A 22,128-nucleotide genomic window follows, 5' to 3' on the forward strand; every position below is an offset into this window, starting at 1 on the left:
AAAAACAATAGATATAGTTATAGAGGCCCAAGAAGAAAACATAATAATAATAATAAAAAAATTAAAAAAAATGTCCGATTGTCTATTCAGATAGCAGCCGGTAAGACAGCTAACGGTTAGCAGGCCGCAGATGGGCGTTCAGGTAACGTCGCGACGGAGGAGCCAGCCGAATAACCCCTTCGGGTAGATAACGTCGGCAGTCCAGTTGTGAAGGCCCGGTGGGGCTCCGCGAAGGCAGCAAAACGGGTCCGGATAGGCGACTGCAGCCCAGGTGCGATTGATGGAACTCAGGAGTGATTGACGGAGCTTGCTAGCTCCGGAACAATTGATGTTTGCTCCGGAATCGACGAAGGCCGATAGTCACACGGATAGCAGCTAGCTAGCTGTGAGATCCGGGCATGAATGTCCAGAGAGCAGTCGAAATCCAGGGACATGGAGAGAAAAATTGGTCCGGTATGCTCCGCTCCGAGCCGCGCTGCGCCGTACAGAACTGGCGATAGACTTTCGAGCCAAAGGATAGCCGATGACCACAAACCGTGGTTAGCTGAACACCAACGACTTACCAGTAAAGGAGCCAACTAGCTTCTGAACTAGCTTCTGGATTAGCTTCTGGCTAGTTTCAGGCTAGCTTCTTGGAGTTTCTGGCTAGCTTCTTGGAGGATTACAGATCTGAGGTAAATAATACTTTTTTATAAATATACATTGGTGAGGCGGGTTGCAGGAGAGTGTTTTGAAGATGAGTTGATGGAAAATAAAAATAAAATGTATGTGAAAAAGTTGTAAATATATATATATATATACAGGACACGACAAGACGAGGACAAAAGACGTCTGAACTGCTATGCCACCTTGGAGAAAAATGGCTGAGAGCCAGATGGCAGAAAGGTACAGGAGATGAGAATCTACCCACTGTCTTTTGCAAAGGGAGGGTATATTTCTGGACACTTTCAGTTTACCAGTAAACTACCAGAATGTTGGCATCTTTCAAGGATTTTATGTTATCACATTTAGTGGCACTTTTGGGTACTTCAGATTGTCACATGTAAAATATATGAAATAATAAAATAAAATGATTTTAAAATGAAAACTGAATGACAAAGCTGTAAAAGATTATCCTAAATATAAGCAATACATTTTGAGAATACCATTGGTGTTTAATTTGAGGGTTTCAGCATGGCGTCAAACTGGTGGAAGTTGTGTAAAAAAGTCAATAGTTGGAAGAGTTGCAGAGTTAATTGAAAATAATGCCACTGTTGATTAGATGCTTTTTTCATTCATTAAGCTATTTTCTCTTGAACCATTTGGTCTATCTACTAGAATCTACCATCTCAGATTGTTCTGAAATTGTTTCTGTAGTTAGTAACAGATACGATTAGCATTCCTTAAACGTTATTTTGTTGAAATATAATTTGATCTCTGAGAAATTAAGTTCATTGATTGCACCCAAATTGACCATTTTAATTGATAGGATTCAAATAATATTAAATAAATATAGTACTCAACATCTGATTTCTTCCTACCAGTAAGAGGAATCAAAAAACATGGGGATTCAAAGCCAACCACAGACAGCAACACTATTTTATCCATGTTGCTTGTCTCTTGTGTTTATTAAATAGATCACAACATTTCCTTTGCAACTTCGGGTAGAAAAACAATAGATTTGTCTCATTAAGAAAATACATTGTGTGGTCATCCTCACAGTTCAAGCCAGTCCTCCATGAAAGCAATTCAGTTTGTCCTTCTCTCTGCAAACTAATGCTTCAGCCCAACTCTCCTTGAATAGTCCAACAAGTGGCTGCTCTCTGCAATTCTCATATCAATACTTTTCCTACAAGCCCAAAACTTTGTTAGAGAAATGGGCTAGGGACAAAAATGTTGTGAAAATCCTAATAAATAATGAATTGCACAGCAGTCTTACCCAACATAACTCAATACTATTACAATTGCAAAACTGTAGTGTGTGTTTGGGACTTTTACCATTGAAGACCATTAGAGACAATAACATTGAAACCATTAGAGAACTGCTGTAGCCTAATAGTTTGGTAGTTCACCAGGAAGAGTGTAACAGTAACTACTAATCCAGACCTTTTTTAAAGGGAATAAACTACACACAAATGTGCCTTGTCCTAGACACAAATTAAGAGTAAAAGAAGGACAAACTGATTTGCTTTCATGGAGGACTGGCTTGAACTGTGAGGATGACCACACAATGTATTTTCATCTCAAGACAAATCTATTGGTTGTCGACCCAAAGCTGCAAAGGAAATGTTATGATCTATTTAATAAACACAAGAGACCAGAATAAATGATGAGTGTGACAGTATAGCTGGACCAGCAGCATCTAGTGGTAAACCAGATTCACAGGGAATACATGACATAGTATGGAGAAGTAAAAGTCCAAGTCACAGCTTCATACTACTTGTCAAACACAAAGAAATGATACTAGCGGTTAACAGTATTGGGCCAGTAAACAAAAGATTGCGGATTTGAATCCCCAAGCTGACCAGGTGAAAAATCTGTCGATGTGCCCTTAGCAGAGCGTCTGCTAAAATGTAAAAGTCAGTCTGTATACTGGTTGTTGGGGTGGGATGGCATGGGGTGTGGAGGGTCCGTGGATGGCTTTTGACCATGTCTTACTCATTAGTAAGAAGAAGTTTGGTCCAAATCTGACGATGGGTACTATATTTATTGAATATTATCTGAATCCTATAAATTAAAATGTCCAATTTGGGAGCAATAAATTAGCTTAATGTTTCAGAAATGCCAACATTACCTGTTTCTAACTACATAAACTATTTTATAACAATCTGAGATGGTGGGTGTCATGGCTTGCTGAAATGACATGGAATGACTCCACCATATGTGAGCTCACAGAGTACATGCATCCTCTGGCTCCTGCATCCCCCCAGCCCCTAGTCAGCTTCTGTCATCAAGAACCGATTTAACATCAGCTTTACTGACCATTGTCCAGAACTAATGAATTACCAACTAAACAATCAAATCAAGCACCCAGGACAGGAGCATTTGCTATAAGTATTGTACTACCTGCACGAATATTTTGCAAAAAGTGGGGCTGGGCATGGGAGATTCTGAAGAGAACTTGCTAATGATAATGCCGGACCTCTAAGATAATGTTGCTGAAAGTCACCCCAGAGTTGCACAAAATTGAGAATGAGTCATTTGGAAAATTACACCATTATCGTATGAAATGCTGTAGATTGGCTATTGATAACTTTACACAGTTTAACATGCCTCGTCATTTCTATCCCTAGATAACCTTAAAATAACCCTCAATTGGAATTACAAGAAGCTATCAGGTGACCAAAATAGACCCGGTGAATTTTGGACAGATGAAATTGTGAATTAGCAAACTATAAAATTACAACCTAAAGGATCATAATGAGTTGCTGTTTATAGGCCGGGATTATTGAAATAAATACTTATCGTGCAACAGGATGTGTGACACTACCTTTCAGAATTGGCCACAGAAACAGAGGTTTCACCCACACTAACTCTGTATAAACCCAGAGCCTAAGGTGTTTGCTGGAACATTGGCGGCAGCACCCTCTCTCACACTCACAAACACACTGCAAAAGTACTGGATCAGCAGTTGCCTTTCTGTATGAAAACCACAACAGCTTAGCAGAGCAGCTGAATGACCAGTCCTGATCCAATCCACACCAGTGTGAAGGCCTTGCTGTCATAAGGTTTCAGAGGTTACGTTTCACAGTTGTTTCACTTGAACTGAAACAATACTGAGTGCAGCATTCAGCCTGGCTTAACCAAGCTACCTACTTATGGTAAAAGAGCTCAATTAAGCGCAGTGATTTCATTGCTTTTCCTCCTGATAGTCAAATGGCATCTTTGATTACAGCAAAACTGTCTCCGTCTTTTAAAGAAGTGTAAAATCCATTCTGTGGGGGAGGCTACACATCTAATGTCCCCATCTCTGAATGAAAATGGCTCCTCAGATGCATGTTCTCAGAGAATAGAGATCTATGCCACTCAGGAGGAATTTCCTGTGTTCACACATCTTCATTGTATTAATGTGAGTAATACATGTATACACTCTGTTACCCTTACAGACACGTTGCAGCTAAGGTCTCCTATAGTTGAAGTGATACTTTGGGATTTTGGCAATGAGGCACTTTATCTACTTCCCCAGATGAACTAGTGGATAGCATTTTTATGTCTCTGTGTCCAGTATGAAGGAAGTTAGAGGTAGTTTCAAGAGCCAACACAAGTGTTAGCGTAATGACTGGGTGAGTTGTGTGTGTGTGTGTATCAGAGAGAGAGGAGGTGGGTAAGGGAATCTGACAGGGGACAGCTAGTGCCTCTGCCGCAGCGTTTCTATAAATTGCAGCTGACAGGTTACTGGGTATTTAGCACAGTGTAACACTCATCCCTTGGCCCCCCTGGCTCTCCCAATCAAATGCAGTCCTGAAAGACAGGGTCTTGTCCCCAGGCAGAGTAGTCATGGTCCAAGATGCTCCCTTTCTTACCACTTCAGTCCCATGTTAAGTCCTAAACAGTGTATGTATGTATGTATGTATGTATGTATGTATGTATGTATGTATGTATGTATGTATGTATGTATGTATGTATGTATGTATGTATGTATGTATGTATGTGTGTGTGTGTGTGTGTGTGTGTACTGCGTACATACAGTACAGTACAGGCTGCCTTTGTGTTTTGTGGTGCCTCAGCATAGAGATCACATTAAGTGGTGTCACTCACATGGTAGCGACCTGCACAATATAACCAAAACAGCTGAAGCCTAGAGGGACCAGTATTAAATAGCCAACACCACCCTGATTGACTGACTGACTGCAAATACATTATTTCATAATGGGCCAGTATTTATAGACAGAGGTAGGCTATCATTAAATATTTTGGAGGCAAGTGATTATAGCTTATTACCAATGCAATGAAACAGGACAAATTGCATACCAGCTTCCGAATGCAATTACAGTAGGTAGGCTTATTTGTTCCTCAATGGTCTAAAAATGTGGTAAAATATATGCCCAAATAACATAACCTAAGTCTGACCCAGTTTCCAAATGGGCACATTTGTTTTTGTTTATTAAAACCATGCCCTGAGTAAGCATAGCTTACACATGTCAATGAAACTTGTGTTTACAAAGAAATGTATAAGTCTAGATGGCATCAAAGCATGCATTACTCACTCTCTCTCCCTCTCTGTATCAATGGAAATAACATGACTCTGATACATGTGGTAAAGAGGCCAATGGAACGCAGACCATGGGGTACAGAAGGAGGAAGCCAGATTGGCGCACATTCAACAAATCTGATTTAACAAAGTGGATATTTGTCGAATCTGTCATGATTGTAACAGGCCCACAATGTGGTTACTAAAGTCCGATTTGGATATATTTGTCTGTTTTCACTGCATAACATTTAGAAGTTGTCCCTTTTCAGATTTAGAAGATGCGACTGCTAAATGCTAACTCCTGTTCATATAAGTTGGTAGCATAGCTAGCATACAGGGATCAGTGGTGGTAGCCAAAGTTGTTTTTAACTGTAATGCAGTGGATTGGCGATGATGATATTAACATGCATTTGGGTTGGCATCCATACAAGCATTATACTCTTTTTTTTTACCTCAACATAGTGTGAAATACACATACAGTGGGGCAAAAAAGTATTTAGTCAGCCACCAATTGTGAAAGTTCTCCCACTTAAAAAGATGAGAGGCCTGTAATTTAGATTCTAGAGCAGTGATGTTTTGGGGCTGTTGCTGGGCAACACGGACTAAATTGAGATTTTTTTTGTCACTTGTCTACACACAATACCCAATAATGTCAAAGTGGAATTATTTTTTTCAAAATGTCTTAGAAATGTATGAAAAATTAGTCAATAAGTATTCAACCCTTTTGTTATGGCAAGCCTAAATAAGTTCAGGAGTAAAAATGTGCTTAACAAGTCACATAATAAGTTGCATGGACTCGCTGTGTGTAATAGTGTTTAGCATGAGTTTTGAATGACTACCTCATCTCTATACCCTACACGTACAATTCTATGTATGGTCCCTCAGTTAAGCAGTGCATTTCAAACACAGATTCAAACACAAAGATCAAGGAGGTTTTCCAATGCCTTATAAAGAAGGGCACCTATTGGTAGATGGGTAAAAAATTTAAAAGCAGACATGGAATACTCCCAGGGGTGTGAATACTTATGTAAATGAGATATTTCTGTATTTCATTTTCAATAAATTTGCAAGAATTTCTAAAAACATGTTTTCACCTTGCCATTGTGGTATTGTGTGTAAATGGGTGTAGATTTTTTTTTTAATCAATTTTGAATTCAGGCTGTAACACAAAATGTGGAATAAATCAAGGGGTATGAATAATTTTTGAAGACACTATAAATGCCTTGCTTCGAGGCAAGCAACACTGAACAATGCATGAGAGCACCAGCTGTTCCTGACGACTGTGATCACTCTCTCTGTAGCCAATGTCAGTAAGGTTTTTAAACAGGTTTGTAAACGGATTTCCAGGATGCTTACTCAGAGCATGCGCTGACCTGACATTTTCAACCTCTCCCTGACCTAGTCTGTAAAACCTACAACAGTGAGACAGCCTATGGGTAGGTGGTCAGAGACCTGGTAGTGTGGTGCCAGGACAACCTCTCCCTCAACGTCAGCAAGACAGAGGAGCTGATCGCGGACTACTGGAAACGCATGGCTGAGCACGCCCCCATTCACATCGAAGGAGCAGGTCGAGAACTTCAAGTTCCTCAGTGTCCACATCACTAAGGACCTATCGTGGTCCAAACAATCCAACAGTCGTGAAAAGAGGGCACGAAAATACCTCTTCCCCCTTGGGAGGCTGCAAAAATTTGGCATGGGCCCACAGATCCTCAAAAAGGTATACAGCTGCACCATTGAGAGCATATTGACTGGCAGCATCACCACTTCGTAAGGCAACTGCTTAGCAGTAAGGTGCTACAGAGCGTACAACCTAGTACATCACTGGGGCCGAGCTCCCTGACATCCAGGACCTCTATACCAGGTGATGTCAAAAGGCCATAAAAAGTGTCAAAGATTCCAGCCACCCAAGCCATAGCTTGTTTTCTCTGCTATCATACGGCAAACGGTACCAGGGCGCCAAGTCTGGGAACAAAAGGCTCCTGTACAGCTTCTACCCCCAAGCCATAAGTCTGCTTAACAGTTAATCAAATGGCTACCCAGACTATTTGCATTGGACCCCCTTTTTTTTGTTGCACTGACTCTATGCACACTCACAGTACTCTACCCACACACACACTCTCCATATATACTGCTGCTACTGTTTATTATCTATCCTTATTGCCTAGTCACTTTTACCCCTATTATCTCAACACTAAACTATCACCTACTGCACATTGACTCGGTACCGGTACTCCTTGCATATAGCCTCGTTTTTTTATTGTGTTACTATTTCCTGCATTTTTGTTGGAAAACGGCTCGTAAGTAAGCATTTCACCGTAGTCTACACCTGTTGTATTCCGCGCATGTGACAAAATATTTGATTTGATTTAGGAATTTGTCACAGAGGTAGACAAAATCTTAAGGAACTTGTCATTTTAACTTGGTTAAATAAGCCGTGTTCTTGTGATGAGTCAGTAATGTGAATACCTAACCAATCATCTCGACTCTCAGCCTGGGACTCCCTAAAGCTACGCCACTTCGAAGTGACTTTTCGTAGCAGGTTTGGAGAGCATTTTCGCAAACTGTAATTTAATGTTCCTATCCTGCTACGTTAATTTTTCTAACCTGCCGCGTAGGTTCTAAAGTGATACGAAAAGTCGTAGCTGTCTCGAAGTGACGTGATTTTAGTGAGTCCCATCCATACCTCGTCCTCTTTTTCATTCTTGAAGCATAAACATGCCGCTCGTCTCTTGAAACCTTCACCATCATAAGTCCTCGTCTGGTTGGGTTTAAACTTCATCATATATTCTGCAATCTCCGTGCTCCAAGGAAATACGAAAGGTGGTGTGAATGGGGGATCTAACCAGATCAAGTCAAGTGCCTTTACTAGGCCAAGAGAGAAACAAGAAACCACGCACACAATATCTCCAAAGAAATCTTCAGGCTATCCAATTTAAACGTTATTCATCTATTCGCATACAAGCATCGCATATCCCGGAGTGTTGCCTGCCGAACATGCTGGTTGCCGTTGTCAACACACATATTCCCTACGCCAAACCACTGTGGTCCGCGAGCACCGCAACCTGCTGACCTCCGTACTGCGCCGTGTCCACCTATCAGCGCCATGCTACGATTAGATGTGGTTAATTCCATCTAACAATTTGATGACTCATATTTGTCCCTTTAAAATGTCAAACAAAAACCAAAGGTTGCAAAGCCGTTATTGTGCATAGAGTTGTATGGTTTGTTTAGCTTTGCAATATTTGGTTGTCTAGAATACATTTTAAAATTACATCTCAGCATCACTGTTACCATGGAATTGTACATTTCAATAACTAGGCATATCTCAATCTAAAATGAAACGCACTCAGTTGTCAGTCTACTTTTCAAGTTAACGGAACTACGGTTAACTGTAAGTCTACTTTAATATCTGGCATAACTGGTTATTCTTGGGCAAGTCAATTTCCCCATTTCGAGGTCCATAAGAAAACACTGCACTCTTGCCCTCGAAGCGCCGAGACTGAATGCAGTGTTCACCACCAATACATTTTACATTGTAGCCAGCTCAGTCAAATCTGCAACACTAACAAAAACTAGTATCAACCTTAACGTTACATTGCTGTCCTCTAGTGGTAAACCGAATAACGAGCCACCTTCTCTGCTACACAATCATTCTAAGTGTCCCTGCTGTTTTGGATGAGGGAATATGCACAGAAAAATATACATATATTTTGAAGGCGTGAGAAAATGTTATTTGTATCACCATGAGGTGGCTGACTTTGACAATATCAATTGAAGAATAGACTAATACATTCAGTAATTGTCAAAATCTAGGACCAGAGTTAAGATTAAGACCGTCTGGCAATAAGCAAGGGTTACTCTTCTTTCCGAATTCACCCAAGGGCAGTCATGATTCAACTTCAATGTTCAGCAGTCATGCTTCACTGTTGAATCTGACCTGTTGACTTCAATGTATTCAATTCAACAACAGAATTGAGGATATACCGTAAGTCCTAGCCTGCCATCCTTACTTCCTCAAAAAACAAAGGCACACATTTTCTTATTAAATCAACAGATTTTATTTACAGAAAAAAAAATGCAGGTGGACTGTTTTCCTACCATTTGGAGAACAGGAAAACGTGCCCCCCCCCCCGACCGCTCCAGTTCAATAGAAATAATGAATTTACAAACAGTGAATTGAATACAGACTTTTCAAACCAAATACCAATATTGACAGTTGAGACAAAAGCCTTCATTGATCTCTTGGAGTTAGTTCCTGCGATTCCCCCATTACCCCTAACCACCTACCCTTACCTCCCCCCACCCTCCTCGAGCAAAATTACCCCTAACACACACTGCAGAACTTACAACTCATTACACTTTTCGGAAATTAATGCCATGGGATTGTAGTAAACCGTTGTGTCTTGTAGCATTAGATTGTGACAAACAGGAAGAACAAGAAGCTAAAAGAGTCATGTAGCCCGATGTCAGGAAAACATCCATATCAAATAAAAAGGAGAGACGAGAAAAACAATATATTCCTAATACAGAAGTTATGGAATTCCTGTCCCGCCACCCCTATCCCACTCCATACTGCCCTCCCTCCGCCACAAGACTACCTTAGGGTCTCTACACGGACAGCGGTTGCAACAGTTAAACGTGATGGTGGCAGGCTCAGATTCATTGTTTAGTCGTTATATCATTACTTTGTATTTCATGTTAAAGTGGTTTAGCAGGCGCTATGTTGATTTTGTTTTGCGGCTTGGCCTTCAACAGGGTAATGAGTCCAACAATAGCCTGTCTCAAAGGGTGTGTCTACTACATGGGGCTAATCAGCGGATTTCAATAAACAACCAGCATCACAAGAGAAAACAAAGTTAAAAGAAAAGTTTTTAAAAGTTTGGCCATCTTGGACAAGAACCCAGACTGTCTCCCTCCAACCCACCCCCTCCGAATAAAACATGGGACAGACAAACCTCGTTTTTTAAATTTTCTATACGAAGCTAGTTAAAAGCAGAGGTTGGCAGTTTCCTCCCAAATCAATGGAAAATAAAGCCAGGTGGTGAGTTAGATCTCAACCCTGGCTGCCCATGCATCTGAACAGTAGTGAGTTAGATCTCAACCCTGGCTGCCCATGCATCTGAACAGTAGTGAGTTAGATCTCAACCCTGGCTGCCCATGCATCTGAACAGTAGTGAGTTAGGACAAAAACGACAAGTTACGTTTTTTTTCTTCTCGTATGTGCATTTAAAATCACCAATTTACTTGTCTTTTTCCTCTTTTTTAATATATTCCTTAAAATGTGTACTTTATTATAATAATACCTTTTTTTCCCTCCAAGACGGTGTCCTTAAAATGCAAATGAAGTAGGAAGAAGAAGAGGTCTTGGCAGAAATAAGGAGTGTGTTCTCACACTGACTTCCCGCTCAGTTTCTTTCCGCTTGTTTTACGTTTTCTACACTTCTATGTTGTTTTGAGCGTAAAGCCTGGTCCATGTCCGGGCTGCAACACAAAATAAGGAAGAGAGATGAGGTCAGAAAGCAAGACTAGGTCCATTATAGTCTGTTCTAAAAAACAACATGCTTTGGTGTCTGGTGAGAGTTAGTTCATTATTAGTCTTCCAATAGAATTGTTGAGGCTTCAAGTTAACTTTGTCACATTTGTACTTGCCCTAACATGATAGGCTACAGAGTGAAAAAGCTACATTATAACAGTTAAATGTTTATCAAAGGAAGTTATGACTTTATTAGAAGTAGCATCTATAGTTACCAGCAAGATAAAGCATCTTCAACAATATGATTCAGTGTTGGATTGGCTGAATGGTAGCCTACATTTATAGACTGAAGTACAATTTTAACAAGGTTGTGTTCATTAGGCACCACACAATAAAACGGACTGAAACAGGGAAGATTACCTGGACTTGTCTAAAAATAATAGTTCATTTTCCCTTTCTGTTGCGAAACATTTTAACGTTTCCATTGCATGCCATAACGAACACGACCCAGGCAAGTGGGGGTGGTGAGGGGGTAGGAGTGCACTGCTCAGAGCTGGAAAAGGCTATACGGATACTCCTGTAAAACTATATTTAATACACCTGGATACACCTGTAAAACTATGTTTAATTTCAGAACTGGTTAAAATTAGGTTATGGTAAGGGTCAGCTTTAGAATTTAGTTAGTCGTTTTACAGGTCATGAGTGTCCTTATAGACTCTCCCCTCAGAGCCGGGCTTCATCTAGACTTACCCGTCTCTATGGCTTGAGCTTCATTGGACTTCCACTGCTCCGCAACATCATTCGCTAGAGGATCATCAGGGTTGGGAGCACTTAGTAATGCCTGGATTGATAGCAGGACAGTACGGATCTGCAAGGCTGGAGACCATTTATCTGTAAAGAGATTTGAGGGATGAAGGAAGGAGGAAAAAGGGGGAGCGAGGGAGGCAGGAGAGAGGTTTGAGCAATGTTTCTATTTTGAGTGATGTGGCAGTGGATAGGCAGTTAGTGGCATGTCACAGCAATGGGGAGATGCAGCTTGAGTGAGAGGTCAAAAGTGTAATCGGAGAGGCTCTTGATCTTTTGAGCGAGATTAAAAAGGCAAATCCCTCATAGTGCTCGCTCTTGATTCTAACGCAGTGGGGATATGGCAGGAAACAATGCCCAGGCCTGTCCCACTAACAAGCCTGAACTTAATGCTGTGTATGACAGACAAACAGAGCAGTTGCAGCAATGTGACAGACAGTTAATGCGGTCTTATATCCCCAGTATCTGTTGTCGGTCACCTGGATGGGTAGGTGGACCTCAGGATACGATATTATCATGATACTTTGGAACTGATGTTCCATGTTTCAGATGTCTGCTGCAGAGGGAGCCATGAGAACACATTTTATCAGTCATAGAAATAAAAGTGCTGAAAACAAATTGGCTCCCTATTTCAAAAGAAGATGGAGAACAAGCTATGAAGGGAAATAATATTTCCAGAAAGGTAGACATCCCTAAATGTCAGACCTAGAATCAGATAACGTTGGTTGCCACTATTTTAAAAAAGGAGGCATTTTTATTTCTCAATCTCAACTCGTAAAGCACGCCTCCCATTCAGATGCATATGCTTTTGCCTGCCTACCATTTACTATCAGCGGATCACCCACCACTTTGCAATGTGAGCTTTAGGCATTAAAATTGTTTGGAACCTGAACGTTTTACTTCACTTCAAATAATGTCTTACCTTGCTTCAAAGTAGCCTTATCAAAATCCATCCATAGAAGATCATTATTTTAGAAAGACTGCCATTAACCAGCCCTTCTCTCCAGTTATATTGGTTTTCATATCAACTTTCTTTCATTGTCCAGAAGCCAAAGGAACAATCCTAGCCATATTTGCAACCCATCATAGTAGTTGCTATTAGAGTCCCCCTCTTTCTAAGTTTATAACAGAGCTGTTAATCTCTGTCACATATGGAACTGCTCACATTAGGTGCGCTGTTTAGAACTGTGTTTTCCGCAAATTACATTTAGCCAAATGTTTGAGAATCACATTTTATTAGCTGCTTCATTACAGGAGTTGTATGTTCAATAATAGGCTATAGCCTTTTGACTGTAAGACTATTGGCTTGCTAACATGCATGTTTCCATTAAACTCTTCTTGAAAAATGTCAGGTCCTTGTATGCATAAGTAACGTTAGTATCAGAGAGGAAGAGTCGAAGTGAGAGGTTTCACTCTCGCAAAATCTGTCTAAAATAAGTCCAATGCAATTCTATGGGATTATTTTGGGCCTAAATTTGTCGTCTGCTTTCCCCGCCTTGGGACGACTCCCATTGTTAGGGTGGAAACATAAGCATCTCGTCATTATATACAGATCTCTGATAGTATTTTCTGTTGGCCACCTCATTTTACTGTTATATATATATATATTTTTTTTTTTTACTGTTTGTTGACCGGTTAATGAGGGTCAGTTAGTCTGCAGCAAAATTGACAGAAATTTGCATCCCTAATCCCTTCCCAAACCTAACCAAAACTATTACGGGTATGAAAGGAATATCTGACCCTGTATCAGCTGCACCTGCAACATCTACCTACTCAACATTTTCAATACTGACATCATTTGCTCCATTATTGCTAACAATCTAGGCCAAAATCTTTGTTTTCAAGCAGCCACGTTGTACTGACAAATAAATCATTTTTTTCAAAACTTGCCATGTTGAAATGCTCCCCATTAACTAATTTAACATGAACTGAAACAACTGTGAAACGTAGAAAAATTACTTTGGATGCCGGGCTACCATGTTGCTGCAAAACAAAGAGTCAAGCGATTCTTACCTTTCAAGATGTCTAGACATATTCTTCCCAGCTTGTCTACGTTGGGGTGGTATATTTTGGTCATAAAGCGTACTTTTGGAGCTGCCATGGGGTATTCCTCGGGGAGAAAGAGTTCAAGTTTAAACGTGCCACCTTCGAAGGGTGAGTCCTGGGGCCCGGCGATGACCACATGGAAGTAGCGGGCGTTCCCTTCGTCAGGCTCCGCCTTAATGCCTGGGACAGGCTCAGCCATCAAGCGCTGAGTCTCCTGACAAACAAAAAACAGACATAGAAACAGGGTATACCTCGATGCAAGTACAGACACAAAATCACAGTGAGGAAAGGTACAGTGGCTGATTCTCCACCCTCCCAAAGTTTGTAATTGCATGCTCCCTTCTAATGAGGAAACTCCCCCCAGCCAATGTCCTCTGTAGCTCAGTTGGTAGAGCATGGCACTTGCAATGCCAGAATAGTGAGTTTGACATCCGGGACAACACGTATGCAAAATATATGCACGACTGTAAATCGCTTAGGATAAAAGCACCTGAGAAATGGCATATATTATTATTCTTATACCAGTCCAATGGTTGGAAATCCATGACAGGGAGAAGGGTAGGGACGGCGGTCCCAATATTCTTGGAACAAATGCCTTGTTTGCTAAGTTCACCTTTTGTACACTACTCTTCATTACTGTTTTGTTTATAAGCTCCAAGACTGCAGCAATTTCAAAAATGAAAAATTTAATTTACTGGCACATTGAACCATGTCGCGTGCCGTAGTTTAAGAACACTGTGGGCAGTGCTAAAAACAATGACCCCATATCTAAATTCTTCCATCTTCATGCACCTTTGCCATTGTGTGATTTTTGAGTATTTGTCTAGACTAGAACAGAGAACCTAAGTTAGACCTAGCCTATGTGAAAAGCAGCCTAAAGGCTCGGACACACCAATAGTGTTTGCCTGCCGAGAGTAATTAGCACCCCTGAAGAGTGCCGGCCGTATGAGAATGTCGGCAGCCAGACATCAACAGTGCGCTGAGCAATCAGTTGACGAACGGGACATCCACTGTCCTTTACACGTCCTCCAAGAGGACAGATTGTCCCATGTCATTCCTGACACATGGCCTAGATAGAGCCTGCCCTGATCCCTCTAGTAGCTCTTGAAAAGCATGCTGTTAACTGTGACAAATACCTCACTTTCACATAGCCTTTGCTTACTTTCAATATTTCAAAGGTTTCATTTTTCAGGAAGCGTACTGTAGTTGTCTTAGCATGTAGGCTACCTGCCACAATGTTCATTCTGTGCTTTCCCATTTGGAATCTATCAATCTAGTGGTGGTAATCATGGTTCAGCAGACAAGTTTATGTTCCCTTGCTAGCTCATCCCTAACAATAGAAGAAAAATGGCACATTTTAGATTGACCCTTTTTTTTATCAGCGTTAGTACTGATCAGTCTTTCAAAGACATCGCCGACAGCCGAAAATATCTAGCCTAACAATTCTCCATCAAATGTATGGGAAAAACACAAGCACCCTGTCCTGGGCCACACCTCCAACTTGGCAGCAACCAGTGACTCACTACGCTTAGCCTAGTTGCTTACAAAGGAGACCTGTTGCCAAGAGGTGCATTGTGGTCTTCTCCTTTCTCTCTCTCACACACACGGGTTGGGCAGTATCCAAATTGTCATACCGTTTCAGTACCATACCGGTATTACCGGTAGTGCACACAAGGGCCGCTATAAAAATATACAAAATAAACTTTTTTTTATTCTACACAAAACAACTTAGGCAACAGGGATCTTGATCCAGGAGGGGATTGAATGTCTCTGCTGTAACCAAGATCTAGAAATCTAGCCACTTAGCAAACCAAGTGCATGTAGCAGGAGCACAGAGCTGGATATAATTTATTTGACATCTTAGATTTCTTTTAGTCCTACTTAACTTATTCAGTGGCCTATCACACACCCAGGAAATACCCCGGTATATAGTATATCACTCAAGCACACACACACACACACACACACACACACACACACACACACACACACACACACACACACACACACACACACACACACACACACACACACACACACACACACACACACCTCTGTAGCTGGCTGCAATAGCACCTGAAGCAGAATATCAGGCAGCTGAGTCAGATTTCTCTCATTCTCTGCAATGTGCTAAGGGCTTTTGGAGGTGACACAGTCATATTTATTATTATTATTATTATTATTATTAAGCACCAATACGGAAGAAAACTGACTGAAACAGGGAATGACGAGCTGTATTTGTCCTAAGGAATACGACCCAGGTGACAACTAGGGTTAACTTTCCCATCAACCACTGCAGCAGCAAGAGTACGTCATCAGACTATAGGCTGACTAGCTCATCGTGGCAGCCAAGTGTCCCAGACTCAGAGCTGTGACCTGTAGAAACTCACACCCATCTCAATGTGATGGAGCAAAAGGAATCTGATACATCCTTATGGTATGCATGAGGCTGACTGGGTTACACACCTGAGCCAGAGAGGTGTACAACAAGGAGCCACTGAAGGAATACTGCAGGTGCAGCAATAACAATGGACTTTTACAGGTCTAGGCCTATTCCCCTTCACCTGCCTATATCTATTTTTCCAACAGCCTAAATGGAAGCCTAAAACATCAATACCAATCTTTAGACATGTTCATTTCATGAGTTTATACTTAATATAAGTGCATAATCCTAACAAGAACTCTTCAGACAATAAATAGCCTCTCTCTATGATGATGATTGATGATGCTACAGGTCAGGCTGAATGACATCCCAGGTCAACAGAGCAATGTAGCTTAATAAATCAACTGTGTTAGCCTAGATCTATACTACAGGCAGCTTTGACAGACATACAACTGATAGAGGGGGGGGGGGGGGGGGGAAAGAGAGAATAGTTGCCTAGCAGCAGCCACTGTTCCTGCTGCTGTTTTTTATTTCCCAAAATGCAACTCGGAGCGAGATTCCTGAAATGTTTCAGATAACCCACAGACAAAAACACACAGTCCAAACACAGACAAGTGAGTGGCTCCAGGACCAGTCGCACACTCATAGGGGCCAAGCTCACTGGGAACAGTTCCCAGAACTTCTCCTTTTCCCACCACATCCAACCAATGTAACCATCATGTGTGTTCCCTCCCTTACTCACACACCCCCCGCCACCACTGCGCGATTGTCCTTCTCTCTGTTAGCACAACAGCACTGATTCAATGACAACTTGCAATGGCACAGGACATGAACTTGGGAAAGGGAACAACAGCTCAACATTCCCTGTGTGGGGGGGACATTGTTTTTGTGGGAGGGGATCAAGATTGAAATGTTGAAAAGAACCGTAGGATATAGGCCAACTAGTAGCAACTTTTAGCCTGCAAATTTGACTAAGAAAGTCTATGTTTCATGGCTACTTTGAAGAATCTCAAATATATTTAGATTAGTTTAACACCTTTTTGGTTACTACATGATTACATGTGTTCTTTCATAGTTTTGATGTCACTCATTATTCTAGAATGTAGGAAATAGTCAAAAATAAAGAAAAACCCTGGAATGAGTAGGTGTCCAAACTTTCGACTGGTACGGCAGGTAGCCTAGTGGTTAGAGCGTTGGGTCAGTAATCGAAAGGTTGCTATATCGAATCCCCGAGCTAACAAGGTATAAATCTGTTGTTCTGCCCCTGAATAAGGCAGTTAACCCACTGTTCCTAGGCCGTCATTGTAAATAAGAACTTGTTCTTAACTGACTTGCCTAGTTAAATAAAGGTAAAATAAAAATAAATAAAACACTGTGTGTATGTATATATATTTCAAATATTTTACCAACATAAGATTTTTAGGCCATATCACCCAGCAATAGTGTAACGGAAACAAAAATGTATTTAATCCATTTTAAATTCAGACTGTAACAACAAAATGTGCAATAAGTCAAGGGATATGAATACTTTCTGAAGGCACTGTACTAGTATACTGGTGTATGTAGGCCTCATCACTTTCTTTAGCGTATTTTTAGTTATGTTTTACCTTTATTTAACTAGGCAAGTCAGTTAAGAACAAATTCTTATTTTCAATTACGGCCTAGGAACAGATTTGTACCTTGTCAGCTCGGGGATCTGAACTTGGAACCTTCCGGTTACTAGTCCAACAAAAATGTATGTCTGCATAGTCGATGTCTGAAATATAATTATAATCCTTGTGTAGCTAGCTAAACAAAAACATTTGTTGAGTCATGGACTATTGCCCTGACTGCTATCAAATGTGTGTCATGACTACCTAGCTTTCTAATCAGAGAAATTGTTGACTGGTAAGTGGAATCGAACTTTCAATGAAGCTCAGTTAAACTGAAATCCTGCTTATGCCCTGGCCCCCAAGTATGTACGCAGTTATCCGTGTCTCCTGCCCATTGCCTATAACTTCTTATGCTAGTTAGCTAACACGGGCCTTGCGGAAAATATCTGCCACAATGGTCATGTTTTGATTAGTAAATAGCCTGCTAAATTATTATATTATAAGTATATTTTTTATTCATGGGCAATTTAGCCCAAAATAAACATTTCAGCCGTTTATATTGTGGCACAATTAAGAGAATAGGCTGTTTAATTGATTGTTTGTTTATTCCTTGCAACACATTTACGGTTAGCTAGCCTATTTGGAATGGGTGGCTGGCTAACGTTTTAGCTAGCTAGTTATAGTGATTGCTAACGCTTTTTTGTCTATATGCTACATTCACGGTGTATTAACGAATAAACAAACACCACATTTATCCGCCATTTTTAACAAGCGTGGACGTATTTAACCCACCCTTAGATACTTATTCGGTTATGGAACAGGGACGAAACGGAAGTAGTTAACTTTGCAGCTAGTGCAAATGCAATCTAACTCATTTGCTAACAGTACAGAGCCTTTTCAGCATTAGCTCGTTTTATGAATTTGTCACACACAACAACAATATTCAGTCAAAATCACTGAATAATTACCTTAATAATCCTGCGGGGCAGTCCTGCCATCTTGTCTTTATTTCGGGGTTTAGCTGTAACCACAGATAGAACAATGAGATAGATATATTACCGGATGTATACATGTGAAGCATCCGCTTGGCGTTTCCACTCACTTCCACATATGGCAGTGAGAGGAAGTCCAGTGGGAAGTTGAACGAGATGGATTTTGGCCGATGAAACATTTGATCTCAATACAGTTTTCTGTTCTTAAAACTAAATTGTGTTATGAACAGAGTGAACTACATTTAGTAGATTTTACTCTTTGCCAAAGTTGTTTTTAAATCGCGTTGTTTAGAAGGACTGCAAAGGAAAATGTAGGTATTGCATAGTATGCGTTCCCTAACGGAAACACGCAAACGTTTACGAGAACGCGCCAATATGATCTCACTAGCTTGTCCTTGGCTCTGCCCACCACCCAGCTTGTTCTGTCAAATATGACTCATTGTTCCGATTGGAAAGGCTGTGGTCTATCTTGGGTTAGTTATAAAACATCTTTGCTGTAGTTCTCTTGCTTCTTTTCTTTCGTTTGCATTGACAGCGAAAGGCGCGCGCACACACTTCTTCTGGTGTTCTGCAGTTCTGCATCATGAAACCATCATTAAAGAAGATGGAAAATGTAGTTTTATTATGGTTAATGGGTATGATAAGTGACAGTGATTGATTGGACAGATCCCCATCTCATTCACATCCTTGTACTATATATAGTACAATCAGAATATTTTTTTCCCCACAAAAGGGCTATATTACAGATTGTAAACACATTTGTGCACAACATTTGAGAGAAATAAGCTTTTTGTGCGAATGGAACATTTCTGGGATCTTTTATTTCAGCTCATGAAACATGGGACCAACACTTTACATGTTGTGTTTATATATTTTTCTATTTAGTTACAAGTATCTAGACAAGCCACATTGAAATGTTAAGATTGCCATTATCTAATACACTTCCAGTGTCATAGTTGACAATGGAATATTTCAGAATTAAATTGTTTAAAAGCATAGTATTGTTATTTGACCTGTCCTAAGCCCCAATATGCCAAATACAGTGCATTCGGAAAGTATTCAGACCCCTTGACTTTTTCCACATTTTGTTACGTTACTGCCTTATTCTAAAATTGATTAAATATTTTTTTCCCTCATCAATATACACACAATACACCATAATGACATAGCAATAACAGGTTTATAGAATTTTAGAAAATGTATTAAAAAATAAATAAAGCATTTACATAAATATTCAGATCCTTTACTCAGTACTTTGTTGAAGCACCTCTGGTAGTGATTACATCCTCAAGTCTTCTTGGGTATGACACTACCCTGATTTTGGGGAGTTTCTCCAATTCTTCTCTGCAGATCCTCTCAAGCTTTGTCAGGTTTGATGGGAAGCGTCGCTGCACGGCTATTTTCAGGTCTCTCCAGAGATGTTCGATCAGGTTCAAGTCCGGGCTCTGGCTGGGCCACTCAAGGTCATTCAGAGACTTGTCCCGAAGCCACTCCTGTGTTGTCTTGGCTGTGTACTTTGGGTCATTGTCCTGCTGAAGATGAACCTTTACTCCAGTCTGAGGTGTGTGTAGATTTATGAGGAAAATTGCTTATTTAACCCTCCTGTTGTGTTCCGGTCAAATTGGACCAATTTACAAGTTCTCTCTGAAAAACGTAGTTCATTATATCTGATTGTAATAAGGATCCATGCCTTTGTCCACACAGGGCATCTGAACACACAAAATACATTTTGATGATTTATTACATTTGAGGTGTTTTAACTTTTGTACACCTGTTGTGTTCCTGGTATATAAAGCTTTTTTGAGGCCTTGCTCACAATTCATTCTGTGGCAGCACAATGACCAAACGATATACTGTATGTGAGGCTCTTGATTATATCTTTGATCATGACACTGGCGAGGAGGAGAGAGTCCTTGTTAAACTTTGACACAAAGTAGTCTGTGGTAAATAACACAATATGTTTCATCAGAGTATTTGTTATAGTCAAAATAATCCATATATGCTTTCTTTTTTTTACTCAAAAACAAGTTGTATGAGCTCAGGTCAATGAGGCCTACAGGCCATAAATAGCAAATAGAAGTTCAAAACTTGTAATGTTCACAAGAAATTAAGTTGATGAAAAGAAAGATCTAACACAATATTAGGGGATAATATATTATGGATTTATAAATCAGCTATAATGGGGCGGTAATTTTAGACCGGGAACACAGAATGAATTAACATAAAACAAACGCAACGGGAGGGTTAATCCATTTTAGACCAGGAACACAGAATGAATTAACATGAAACAAACACAATGGGAGGGTTAATCCATTTTAGACCGGGAACACAGAATGAATTAACATGAAACAAACACAATGGGAGGGTTAATCAATTTTAGACCGGGAACACAGAATGAATTAACATGAAACAAACACAACGGGAGGGTTAATCCATTTTAGACCGGGAACACAGAATGAATTAACATGAAACAAACACAATGGGAGGGTTAATCCATTTTAGACCGGGAACACAGAATGAATTAACATGAAACAAACACAACGGGAGGGTTAATCCATTTTAGACCAGGAACACAGAATGAATTAACATGAAACAAACACAATGGGAGGGTTAATCCATTTTAGACCGGGAACACAGAATGAATTAACATGAAACAAACACAATGGGAGGGTTAATCCATTTTAGAATAATGCTGTAATGTAACAATGTGGGAAAAGTCAAGGGTTCTGAAAACTTTCCAAATGCACTATATATTATGCAACTCTGTCATTTGTGAACTACAACAGTTTCTGTTTTGTACTATATTTAGTCTTTGGACACATGGGGTTACTGTTTTTTTTCCACATTTCATGAATCAAATCCTGTGAATACATGTTCAAATGATCAGATCTTAGTTTTTTTTAAATCGCTTTGGTACTCCATTCACAGGTATGTGGTACGTTTTGACAAATCTTAGTACTAAACTCCAAACTGGTCACACAGACAGTTTTTTCATGAACAACCTGTCATTGTGCATTCTTGAGGATTGTAAACATCTCTCACCACACAACCATTGATTCAAATTAGAAGTTTGTGAAATTTAATGAGAAGATTGTTTAATCACCAAAACATGATATATTTCAATTTAGTCGTTTTAACTACCAGTTAATGCAATAGAAAACAATGCAAGATACGTGTTTCAAATCACCATTAGAAGTGCTGGAAATAATATGCTACAGTACTGTAAATTACAGTTTTCACATTAGGCAATACACTTACATTATTGAACAAAATTTACAGAAAATATATTATTTACATAATATCTATCCAATGTGAAATCAAAGGTGTGCTCAATGAAAACATCCTCTACAATCACTCAATCACTACAATCACTCAAATAATTGCAACATAGCTGTACTGTCTGTAATCAAATGTAAGAAATTAAATGAAACGAATGAAAATAAAACCATTCATTTGGATCAAGCCTATCTTAAGCATTTGGCATAAATTCTCATCCACATCACAATGAATGTCCTCATTTGGGTGACAGGGTAGCCTAGTGGTTAGAGCGTTGGACTAGTAACCGGAAGGTTGCAAGTTCAAACCCTGAACAGGCAGTTAACCCACTGTTCCTAGGCCGTCATTGAAAATAAGAATTTGTTCTTAGCTGACTTGCCTGGATAAAGGTA

The 22,128-nt window shown here is 40.1% G+C and overlaps 2 protein-coding genes across 2 annotated transcripts in view; both read right to left on the minus strand.

Annotated features, from left to right (window-relative positions):
- Window positions 1-8,559, minus strand: part of LOC109867620 (diphosphoinositol polyphosphate phosphohydrolase 3-beta-like) — a 35,097-nt gene extending 26,538 nt beyond the window's left edge. The window contains exon 1 of the mRNA XM_020456874.2: window positions 7,854-8,559. Coding sequence (XP_020312463.1) covers window positions 7,854-7,952 — 99 coding nt within the window. The 5' untranslated portion in view covers window positions 7,953-8,559. The remainder of the gene's footprint in view (window positions 1-7,853) is intronic.
- Window positions 8,560-9,212: 653 nt separating this feature from the next.
- LOC109867149 (ubiquitin-conjugating enzyme E2 N) lies at window positions 9,213-18,559 on the minus strand. The gene is made up of 4 exons (XM_020456115.2): window positions 18,437-18,559; window positions 13,461-13,707; window positions 11,394-11,534; window positions 9,213-10,651 (listed from the first exon to the last, which is right to left on the minus strand). The coding sequence occupies exons 1-4, from the start codon at window positions 18,464-18,466 to the stop codon at window positions 10,605-10,607; spliced, it is 465 nt and encodes a 154-aa protein (XP_020311704.1). The 5' UTR covers window positions 18,467-18,559; the 3' UTR covers window positions 9,213-10,604.
- Window positions 18,560-22,128: the final 3,569 nt, after the last annotated feature.

Source organism: Oncorhynchus kisutch, linkage group LG22, assembly GCF_002021735.2.
Source record: "Oncorhynchus kisutch isolate 150728-3 linkage group LG22, Okis_V2, whole genome shotgun sequence".
Classification (NCBI taxonomy): domain Eukaryota; kingdom Metazoa; phylum Chordata; class Actinopteri; order Salmoniformes; family Salmonidae; genus Oncorhynchus; species Oncorhynchus kisutch.

Bases quoted from the DNA above. Each gene is read 5' to 3' on its own strand.
- LOC109867149 (XM_020456115.2), bottom strand. From the start codon at position 18,466: ATGGCAGGACTGCCCCGCAGGATTATTAAG. The intron at 13,708-18,436 runs GTAATTATTCAG...TTTGTTTGTCAG, and splicing joins TGCCCCGCAGGATTATTAAG to GAGACTCAGCGCTTGATGGC. The intron at 11,535-13,460 runs GTAAGAATCGCT...ATCTCTTTACAG, and splicing joins ATGTCTAGACATCTTGAAAG to ATAAATGGTCTCCAGCCTTG.